The 12,010-nt window shown below is 32.1% G+C and overlaps 1 protein-coding gene across 1 annotated transcript in view; it reads right to left on the bottom strand.

Annotated features, from left to right (window-relative positions):
• Positions 1-3,682: 3,682 nt before the first annotated feature.
• The window catches only part of LOC127812686 (protein arginine N-methyltransferase 7), a 39,721-nt gene continuing 31,393 nt past the window's right edge, over positions 3,683-12,010 (bottom strand). The window contains exons 7-14 of the mRNA XM_052353190.1: positions 11,604-11,872; positions 8,573-8,809; positions 8,152-8,225; positions 5,733-5,826; positions 5,500-5,649; positions 5,311-5,385; positions 5,138-5,234; positions 3,683-3,924 (exon numbers count right to left, since the gene is read on the bottom strand). Of these exons, the coding sequence (XP_052209150.1) occupies positions 3,785-3,924; positions 5,138-5,234; positions 5,311-5,385; positions 5,500-5,649; positions 5,733-5,826; positions 8,152-8,225; positions 8,573-8,809; positions 11,604-11,872 (1,136 nt within the window). The 3' untranslated portion in view covers positions 3,683-3,784. The remainder of the gene's footprint in view (positions 3,925-5,137; positions 5,235-5,310; positions 5,386-5,499; positions 5,650-5,732; positions 5,827-8,151; positions 8,226-8,572; positions 8,810-11,603; positions 11,873-12,010) is intronic.

The following is a 12,010-nucleotide window of genomic DNA, read 5'->3' as shown; positions in this document are numbered from 1 at the left end:
AGAGGCCATATATAGTCGACAGATTAAACAAGCATAGTCGACTATCCTTATGCATAGTCGACAGCACTAAACAATATAGTCAACTATCTTCTTGGAAAATCTGGAAACTTAACAGATAACATGTAGAGGCACACTTGATTAATACAAAACATCACCACAAGTAAATGTCCTTGTTTTGTTTAATTTATATTTTATCTTCCATTTACTTTAATACATAAATGTAAATAAGAAAGTACCCCCCATTTGGATTCAATAAAAATATCAAAAAAATCAAAATCCATAAGAATAAAAAAGTAGAATTTGAATTTTAGTAGGAAGTTAGGATTTTACGATTTTACCACCTCCAAGATATACACTTTCTATTTCTTGAAAAATTCATTAAAAATCATTTTATCACTAATGAATGTTAGCTATTGAATTACCGGGAGTTAGTTTTCTAAAAAGGAAACATTTTCATATATGTCTCCTTATAAGGAGCTAGTCTTCCAGACTTAGAAAAATATTGAAACGTTATCAAAACGAGTTTCAAGACATGACGCATGAACTAAATGATTTTTCATACGTTTAAGTTTCGAGCCAAAACTTTTTATGCACGCTTCAAAATATGAAAGCTTATTCTGAAGTATGAGATTAACATAAATGATTTTCATACTTAAGATTAGATTTTCATCAAACACATTTATGTTCAAGATGGTCTTTTGCCTTAGAACAATTTACTTCAAAGCTAAATTGAAAATCATTTTAGAGATTCTTTTAAGACTAAGTACTTGACTTTGTAAATCTCCAACTAATATAGAAAATCATAAATCTTTTTGGTTTTCATTTTAACAAAGCACTTGAAATTGATTTTTGTTGAAAACCACCACCTTGATTCATGACTTAGGGATTTAATAAAATATATTTTTCATCATCAAAACTAAGTATACAAAAGTAAAACAACATAAGGATCCTAATCCCTCTAGTTTGTCTAGGATAATGATTCCTAGCTACCACCAAATTATGAGACCTAATCCTTAGGCAAAGGTTATCTCCATATGGCTATAAAGGAGAAGGATTTCTATTCTTGGGTGAGCATTTAATTTACACATAATATTATGTTATCTCTAGCCATCTAGTATATCCTTTCACTCTTTATCTAACTTAAGTATTGAAATGACTTTCTCGAGATAATCTCACTTGTGTCCTTTTTTTCGATTTGCGAACATCCTTGCATGTTGATTAAGGTTTTTTCTACCATCTAGTTCCCTTCTTATTAATCATATTGGTCGTCAATTTTTAACATCATCAATAAAATTTCCTCTTATACCAAAAAGTACACAAAGGTAACATTTTATGTCTAAAGTGACCTTAGAGGAATTTATTTTTGCTTTAGAACGGGAAAACTTATTTATTTTGATTTATTAAAAATAAAAAACCACTAAATCTTTTTATAAAATTGGATCAGGAAATTATAAAAGTTAAAATTTTTACATAAGAATAATGAAGTTTTTTCCTAAGTTCAAAACAAAAATTACAAAAATGTATGTATAGTTTAAAATAATATTTTCATAAAAAGCATAACATGTCTCATTCTTTTCTGATGGAGCATAATGTGAAATGGATTGCACAGCAGACTCGCGAGTTCTCTCATAATAGCACTCTTTCACGTTATTTTAATAATTAGTATTTATTTGTTATATTAAGATATTATTTACTTATTATTTTTAATATTTATTATATTATATAAGTGTTATTGTTTATATATAATAATAAATTTGTAATTGCGGGAGACTATCTATCTCAATCTTCTAATCTACAATAAACACGTAAAACAAAAGACAATCAGGGGCACGGGGTGTCTCCCGGGCAAGCCTTTCGATATTTAAATCAGTCTGCAAAAGAATATTTAGAAATAATAGAAATATAATGTGAGTGAAGTTTTATCATATCTCAATCGAAAGAATTACTCTTTATTTATAAAATTGAGACTATCAAGCAAAAAGGTATAGTTTTGTATTAGAATTGTCTGTTAAACTTTCAATAAATTTTACTAATGCTTGTTTTTTTTCTATAAATAATTCGCCAATCTTTGAACTACACCCAAATTCATGCTTTCATGTAATAACAATTTCAATTACAAATTTTAATCTAAGCTCTATATGAATTCTAACACTCTGAATCCATATAAAAAGTTTATGTTAACAGATTTGATCGTTTTTACACTTATTACTTATCCAAATAAAAAAGAAAAGAAAAGGAGAAGAGTTAAATTCTAAAAGTGCCAAGAAATTATTAGTTAAATCAAAAGAAGAGTTAATTATTATAGTGATTAAGTGTAATTAATCATTTAATAAATAAATACGTCCCTTTCAACTCATGGAAAAGCATGCGAGGAGGGAAGCATGTGCCGTGGAATATCCTAAATCATGAGGCCTTGCCGTGTGTGGCCCATACCAAGTAATATTTAAAACGGGTCTTAAGTAATTTATTTAAAATAAAAAATATATATATATAAATAAAACTAATTAGAGTTCATTTACATTCATACTCATAACATTATTATTGTCTTATCAAAATATAATTATTATATATTATAACTAAAAATCAAGGGAAGACAATGATGAAATCTAAGGAGGGACAATATGACACATCAAAATCCTTGGGGTCTAAGAAAGTTTTGTGAACAATATGTTTAGTGAAAATAATTATCGATTAATTACATTAATAATCACTTAACTTTACATTCTGTTATTATTTGATTACTGAACTTTAAAATAATACCCGTTAGTAACTAATATTTCAAAACTGTTATTACTTAGTTACTAAACTTTAAAATGTTACCTATTAATCATTAATATTTTAAAATCGCATCTCACCCTTTACTCATTAATTACTGAATTTTAAATTTATGGGTGATGGATAAAAAATAATTTTAAAATATTAGTGATTAATAGGTAATATTTTAAAATTCAGTGACTAATGAATAACATTTTAAAATTTAGTGATTAAATAGTAACAAAATATAAAATTAAATGATTATTAATATAATTAATCCAAATAACTACTATTGTATTGTTATATTATTATTATTATTATGAACATCCACTCAAATAATATAATTGACTAAACATATTCAAATATATATATATATATATTTATATTTAGAATGAATGTAAATATAGTCCTTAATATTTGTCCCAATCACCATCATCTTCATCATCATCATCATCATCATCATGTCAAAAAAGTGTGAAGTGAGTGGTGAGATAACTCCCGAACAAATTAGGGTTAGACACCCGCTAAATTAAACTAAATATAGTAAGTGTTCCTCTCAAACGAAAACACTGGATAAAGAAAGAAAGAAAGACAGAAACGGAAAGGGATAGTGACGCGGCCACGAGTCGTGCTCTCATTGAATTGCATTGCATTATGTTACTGAAACGTCGAATCAAACAAACAAACCAACCCCCAGACAACTTTGGTTCCTTTGCTGCGAAATTTCTCGGAAACTTCTCCCCTTTTTGTCCTCATCCTTCTCCCCTGTCAACACAACCCCATTTCCAACATAATATTTCTTCTTTATATTTTTCACTTTTTGGGTTCTATTCTATTTATTATAATGTTATTTTGGGAAGATAATATTATTAAAGAACCATTTACGTTTAAAATTAAAATTTAAAAAAAAAAAAAGAAGACCAACAAGGACTCAAAGGTCATTTCTCAAAACATAAATGGCTATTCTTAAAAACAAACAATTTTTTGAAACAAACAATGCCTAGTGGTTTGTCAATGCAAGTTGAGAAATTTAGTTGAAGAAAGTGTAGTTGAAGTGGATGAGTTCACCATCCGAGGGATTGAGGGATGCCTCTATTTCTGCTGATCCATGCTTTCCAACTCTCACAGGCTCGCTCAATAACTTCACTCCTTGTTTCCAGTATCTTTGCTCTGCACACATGTAACTATTTCTTATCCTCCATAAATATGACACAAGAGCTACCATCCGTAATGACTACCCATACATAGTGGAATTAAGACTTGTGATAATGATGGTCGGCAGTCGGCACTAGCATTTTTTGCCCAAAAGAAACAGTGACTTCAACTGAAAAGAAAAAAAAAAAAATACAGTACGAGAAAAGTTCCTAAAAAAGAAAATAGGCTCGTCATCCCTTTTTTTTCCATTTTTTGTAGCACAATTAAAAGAATGATAACGTAGCCCTATAATAGATCAACATTATGTATCTTTCCGAAAGTATTGTATAAAAATGTAAACATATATCTTATCTACTACATTATTTAACGGGGGATGTTGGCAATGACCTCTAAAGACATACAAGAGGCATCCTAAAGTTGGTTCTAAGCATTGATTTCAGATGTGGCGGATGAAGAAAGGCCCTCTTGAGAGTTTCATTAATTAGTTTTGATGTTTTAAGCAATGGGAAAATTTTTCCATTCTACATAATAGCTCCTAAGGTCTTCTGGTAACTCTAATTTTGTTTAGGTTTTTATTTATGGTTTCTTCCTAATCTTATTGTAAGTTTCATTGTTTAGTTTTCTTAATAGAAAGAGGATTCTCCTAATCCTAATAGGTATGGCATTACTAGAGCTCTATAAATACCACTACAATCTCTTTTTTCAGAACTCTGAATGGAATAAAATTATCCACAGTTTTCTCTAAGCACGCTATTTATTTTTTCCAGTGTGATGCCTAGAAGCTCTCTCTCTCTCTCAATCTTTAGTTTTAGATTCCTGCTTCAGGTCCTGCATTCAGCCCCTGAAATTCGTTTTTTCATCCTTATTTTGCGTTTAAACTGCCCACCAACCTTTTCAACAAATTTCCATACCCTTCTAACCCTAAATAAGCCTCTAATCAGTATGTATTCACATAATATACCATATCCATTCTACATCAGTTTTCTGTACTTAATTTGAAAGGGCTTGCTTTTTTAGCCAAAAATAAAAAATAAAATAGAACTACTTAACGAACACCACTTCAACTTTCTTCAGGGGAGGGGGGTGGTGAACCTAAGAAAAGTCAGATCAAAAGGGCCTATGCTGGGGAATTAGGCAGTTTCTAAAGCAATAAAAATGTTTTGAGTAAATGTGATAAGGAGTAAAATACATAAATTTTATAGGCTATAGAATTTGAGCATATTCATACCAGGTCCTCTTGAAAGCACAATCGAGTTGTCCATGTCCATCACCCAATCAATCCAGAGCACAAAACCATGGCACATCCCGGCCTCTTTAAATTCAACCTGGATAGATTTTTTTGTTAGCATCCTCGAGCACTTTTACATGGACAAAGAGTTTGCTAACATGGCAATATAATACCTGGGTTTTCCCAAGACATGGATGTATGGGTTTGGTGAAATCAAACTCCAAGACTGAAATTGCTTCACTTAGACCCTGAAATGGTACCAACAATTGCATTCAATACAGGTCCCCAAGCTGTCAGTTTATAATGTAACCACTATCTTTCCAAATGTTATGTACTTTCCATTTCAAATATAAATTGATCACCTTATTCTCCCCAGACTGCCAGATAAAAAAGGGTAGACAAGGGATCCCTTGGGGGTCAGGAGAATCACCACATGCCCCTAAGGTGGCATTCACTACAGAATGATCAAAACCTTCAATCTGTCGTAAGTAACGGCGACTTCTCCAAATATCCTGCATAACAAGGTTTGGTAAGTCTTTATAATATGACTACGCACTTGGTTGAAGTCAAAAGTAAGAACCATAAAAAACTTAACAGGAAGAGACATTGCAGAAGCCTTCAGGATTCCTTTACAAGGCATTATCAGTGCATCAGCAGACAGGACAGGGTCCAGCATAGTCCGTTCCTTCCTTGGGTTCATTTTGAAGTGTGGACGAAATTTTCAGGTAAATAGTAAAAATTGGATTATGGAAAAGCAAAAAAATAGAACATACTTCTTTTAGCAGACCACATAAACAGAATATGGTTATATGTCATGACTTATGTGCCGTGGAATTTAATTAGGAGGCATCCACACCATCATCTGATGTGGAGAGAGAACTCTTTAACATCATTTATGGAATGACCTCCACCTCTTAGTAATTTTCATCTTAAGAATTAGCTTATAAATTCCTATGACAAGACTTTTTAGTCAAAATATGAGTCTTCACTTATTGTATACCAAGGTACTACCCATTCAAGAGAAATAACAAAGCTGAATTCCTAAAAGGTCAAACTCAGATGCAAGACTTATCAAATATACTTATATGTATGTTCATATGCATGCCTACCCACCCAGTGGGATTAAGGCTTGTGATGGTGACAATGTTCATATGCAAGTCTAGCCTGACCATTCAGTGACAATGTTCACATGCAAGTCTAGCCTGACCATTCAAACAGCCATGACAAACAAATGTGCAGTATTCAGTAAAGTAGAGGACCATCTAATAAGCTTTTAGAAATTGACAAGTGGACATAGTAAATTTTTTCTAAAATAATTTTCACAGATGGAAGTTAAGCCACCTAAGCACACATGGCTTTACTTTCTTTTCTCATTTATTTATTTTCTCAATCTTTTTTCTTCTCCATCAGTGTCCATTCTATCCCCCCATCCAATGTATCAAAAATCACATTTTCATTTACTCTCTCACCCTCTCTCTCCAGCCACAACACAAAGTATTATTGGTTTTCATTACTTAAACATTGCAGCAAGAAATTTTTTTTTTCATTTTATAGTTAATTCAAGCAATATTCTAATTGGGTGACCAGGGTTAGATCCAGAAATCTATATAGGGGGAGGCTGAAATTTTTTTTGAGGTGTAGAACTGCACATCATAGATTTTGGGATGAGCTGTATTTTTTTTTACTGAGTTATTATTAAAAATTATTTTTTTACATTTAAAAAATAATTTTTTATATTAAAAAATTGTGGGCTGAAGCCCAGGGCAACTCACACGTGGATCTGCCACTGTGGGTGACTGAAAATAAATAAGGATGTTAATTAATTGTGTTACAACGAAAAATCAATCAAAACGGCACATTTAAAATAAGAAAATAAATTTGGATCTAGATAATTATGCAAATAGTTTTAGATATATCCAGGGAATTAACCTACAAGTACTTGAATTTTGTTTGAAATTGCATTCCTAATTCATGTAGAAAAGTCAAGTATGTGTTTTATGTGAGTTATTTTCTGGATTTTGACTTTATATTTTTTTCATGTAATGTAACCATATCATAAAAAAGATGAAAAAGAATCATTCTACAATGTCAAAATAATATTTAGAAAACTATATTTAATTACCAAAGACCAACAATTCCAACAATAGAAAAATGTTGGAAAAATGGAGATGGCCATTGGAATGGAGATTAGATGATTATACATGGTACTGGTGAAATGAACATTGATTATTTGCAATGCTACATTGATGTTCAATTAAAGAAGATTATAATAGGAATCAATTATATGGTGAAGGCCTAATCTGACATATTACTTTGAAAAAATCCAATAAAAGTACAAATCATTAGGGAATTTTCTAATACTTACAGAATCCAAATCCAAACCGCATGTAGTTGGAAGTAAAGCACTATCCATGCTGGACAACTTATAACTAAAGGGACAATCTCCTAATTTATTGAATTTATTCATCCACAACTATTCAAATATAATTATAATAAAATCTCACTTTAATAATATACATGTCAGATAACATTTATCACCCTAATATATCATTTAATGAAACTTTAATAAGCATTGAGTTACAACTCTGGCATTCATTAGCGTTTTGCACTCTACCAATGCTTCTTCCTTAGCATAAAAAGTATCCTACTCAAGAATGCCACACGTGCAAGTTTGCTAATTTAAAGAGGCATGGAACACATTCAAATTAGAAATAGATGCCAAACACCATGATGATAAAAAAAATCTGAACAAAATCTCAATGAGTTAAACATTGAATTAAAGTTGTATAAGTAAACTTCCAAAATCCTATCACTCAAAAGTATGTGAAGTGTGACTCTTATGTCATTTTAGGTATCAATGCATGCAGAATCGTAGTTGCAAATGCTTTTCTCACAAAAACATAAGCATTAACATTCTCGGTCAAAGCTGAAATCATTGTTTCTTGCTCAGCCACACTACTAGATATGAAATCAAAACATGCCATAGAAACACAAATAAAAGTGGTGTTATTTACCAAAACCGCAGGTTTTGCCATGGAAGCACATTATCGTTCCCATAATAAAATGGTTCTCCAACCAAGAGCTCAACCTGCAGAGACATAAAATCCCCAAAGTGCAGAGTTTAAATTTCATAATGTCTAAAGCAGCTTTTGTAATCAAGTGTATTATATTAAAAATGAAGGAAAATTGGCATGTCAAACAATTTGGAAAATTATAACTAAGAAACTAACAACTGCAATCCTACAATAATTACTAGCTATTATAGTTTGGCCACCACATAATATTGTGTAGCAAAAACTCAAAACGCTAACTGCATAGCATCTAGTTTGGTATACAAACTGGAAGATGAAGACAGAACATTGCACAGATAAAGCTCCCAAGAAGTAAAAGCGCAGCTTCAGACTTGACATACAAGCTGGGTTGGGAGGAAATAACCTTTCTTTGACGAGTATCATGCATGGTCAAGCTGTTTTTCCGCTTCTCAAGAACTCTAATTTGATCCATTGAGCAACCATTTGCAACAGCAACAGCTTCCAAATATTTGGCACCTTTTTCTCGCAGCCCCGGAAATAATGAGATTACATGTGATGTTTTGCAGAGATAAGCAATGGCAACTGTTAAGAAAATACTATCATCTGCAACAACACATAATGGAGAAATTTTTCCCTGCACCTGCAAGTAAACAAATGATATTGAAGAACCAATAATGATGGACAAAAATGAAAAATCAAAGAAACATAAAAGTGGAGTATTATATTAGGAAGAGTCCGATAACCTGCCAAGCATAGATAACAAAAGATGCAAGTTGGGAGAGCATTTCTACTTTCACCATCTAGATACCAAGGAGGCGTATGACAGGGCTTCCAGTTTTCGGTTTTCATTTTCATATTTTTTATGTGTTCAATTTTCATTTTCTTTTAAGGAAATAAAAACTTAACATGTTCAACAATTTTGTTTTTGCTTCCAATTTTGTATGTGTGTTTCCATTTTTCCCACCCACCCACCCCTCTGCCGCCAATGGCTTTTACTCATATGAGTTGAGAACAACTCAGGAGTCCCTAGCACAAGTTCAAAGGCCTTCTGGGAGTTACGCAACTACCAATGGGTGTCTGGGAATAGCCATAGCAGCTTTCCAGAGATCTTTAGGAGCTGCTATTGATGACTCCAAGGGTTGCTGACAACAACATAGAATCACCAGGAGTGTGGGAGAAGAAAGAAAATGAAAATTATGAAAACACATTTTCCTATTTTCAAAATTTTAAAAACGAATAGTAACCAAGCACAATTTTTTGTTTTATTGTCAAAATAGTGAAAATGAAAACTGAAAATAGGCACTAAGAATTTTAAGAAGTAACAAGCATCAGGGGTAGCTATGAGTGCTTGTAAACACAGTGGATCTCCATCTTAGGGTACTGAGATATGTACCAACAGTTGTAAGGGTACATGGGCACATTGTGAATATTCAAAATAATTTCTATCACATAATATTCCGGAATAAGATGATGTTATTCAAAATATACTATAACACTAAATAAAACTTAGTAAAAAAATAAGATTTATCTCCCTCATCCACGTGACAAAGTAAAAAAAATTATTGTTATTAAATGTGAGCTTCTTTTGCTTTAAAATCATCAATAAAAATTATCCCAATATCCAATTTAGATACGTATGTCAATGGTTGACATTTATATCCATCTGCAAGTTGCTTTTTGACTTAAAAGCACCATGAATCCTCTGGGCCACAGCAGTAAATGGAAATAAGATAGCATTCCATCAATGCGTGATTTTGAGGAATCCAGATCAATCTTTCTCTCATGAACTTTGGCTCTTTCCTCTCCAAGTGTTGGTGCTGGCTAAGCATGTAATTCTAGAGTCCAATTGCAGCTTAATTCTTCGAGCCAAATGCTATTGGACACAACAATTTCAAATCAATATCTAGATAAAGAGGAGAGATATGGTTTCAGTGAATGCACTATCAAGCTCTGATCCATAGTGATAATAGGCTTAATCAAGCTTGAATTTCACCACATCTTTAACTGAACAAAGACAATTAGGATTTCCTTAATTTTAGGTATTTGATTATTATCTTTGACTTTTGATTGCAAATCCTAGTTGATTATGGCTAGGAATCCTTAATTTTAGTGACTGATCAGATTAGATGTTTTCATGGGTTCTCTTTGATTGTGATTTCTTAAGTTCAAAGGATTCAATTAGATTACATACCTTAATTGTTTCGCTTTCTGATTAGGGAAACAAATCCTAATAGACTGAGGACTAAGAACTCTGTATATCTGCATTGCCTCTAGCTTATTTTTCTTAAGCAATCAAATACAACTCAGCCTTTGGCCTAGTCGGAGGTTGATCCCCTCAAAGAGATCAAATCTTCTCTTAATTTCCATTTCCTTCCCAATTGTTCCAAATTTCCCCCAAAAAACCCTAGGGTTTTATCATAGACCTCTGCGTGTTTTTGATGACCCGTCATAAGGTTGGTGATAAGGATATCCTGATAAAGTTCCTATTTTGATTAGATTTAGATTAGGTTTTATCTTGTTATATTTTAGACAAGTTGATCTTTCCATTTTTATTTTGATTAGATGATTATAGTTACGATTTTTTTATTTTTTTTTTGGACAAGTGATTATAGTTATGATAGGATTGGAATTCATAATGATGTTACAGTTAGGATTAGATTTTTCCTAATCACTCTTTTGATTAATAAATACAAGTGATATTGTTTCTTTTTTTCCCAATTATTCTCTCTCCTTTCTTAAGCGTCTTCTACTTCTTTTCTTCCCCTACTTTCTTCTCCAATCTTTTGGCAATCCCCCATCAAATTTGGTGTCAGAGCTCTCTCTCTCTCTCTCTCTCTCTCTCTCTCTCTCTCTCTCCCACAGATGCTTCCTAGTCCAGAGCAACACCTCCATGCATTAACCTTCCCTCTTCCCAAACATTACAGGCTAGCTCAACAAAATCCAACTGCTTGTACACTAAGTTGTCACTCTACAAGATTCATATCTGTATGAAAGTTACTTCACAGGCATCGTCCAATATTAAAATGTGGTTTACAATTAAAATTTTCAAATTTCAGGAGGGAAAAAAATATTATATGTTAAAGTATGAGCAAATGTCACTAATCACTCATCCATCATCACTCCTTGTTTGCACAACTCATGTTTGCAGGAAAGCAGATTCTGTAATTTGATACTCAAGCAGGAAAGAACAAATGTCTATGAATGACCATATACAGTTCTACAAAATAATAATTAATGAGCAAGTAGAAGCAGAAACATAATTGACTATACCTATTGTTCAAATCTTCAAAGGGGACACTGAGAAAGAAAGAATCGTAAAATTCAACTATAATATTGTAATCATATTATTTGGGCATTTGAACAAATTAAACTGACAGTAATTCTGACAGCATTTTTTTTTATGCACAAATCACAGAAAGGGAGAGAGATCTTACAGCCTTTTTAACAGCTTCTATCATGGAGCATCTCCAATTGTTATCTCCATAAATTGCAACTCTTTCTGGTGATAGAATCAGTTGATTATCTCTAGCAAATTCATCACAAGGAGTTTCTGTATCCAGGTCTTGACTCTCCAAATTATATGAGATACTGATGTCATTATGATATGCATGTAAGTGAAGCTCTTCGTCCTTGGACACGGACAAACCTTTTCCTGGGATGAAGTATACACATTGTTTCCAGTGATCACACCAATCCATTGAACCTAGACAAGCAAAAGAAATTAAAAAAATTTGACGATACAAGTGTTGGTCTATTCTTTTTATTAAAATCCAAGTGGAAGAGTTTATATTAATTGGATGCAGAAAAAGAAGACTGCCCAGTTTATCACAGTGACCAAAAA

Source organism: Diospyros lotus, chromosome 11 (genome assembly GCF_014633365.1).
Source record: "Diospyros lotus cultivar Yz01 chromosome 11, ASM1463336v1, whole genome shotgun sequence".
Classification (NCBI taxonomy): domain Eukaryota; kingdom Viridiplantae; phylum Streptophyta; class Magnoliopsida; order Ericales; family Ebenaceae; genus Diospyros; species Diospyros lotus.
The sequence above is the reverse complement of the archived record's forward strand: the minus strand, read 5'-3'. Positions and strand labels throughout refer to the sequence as shown.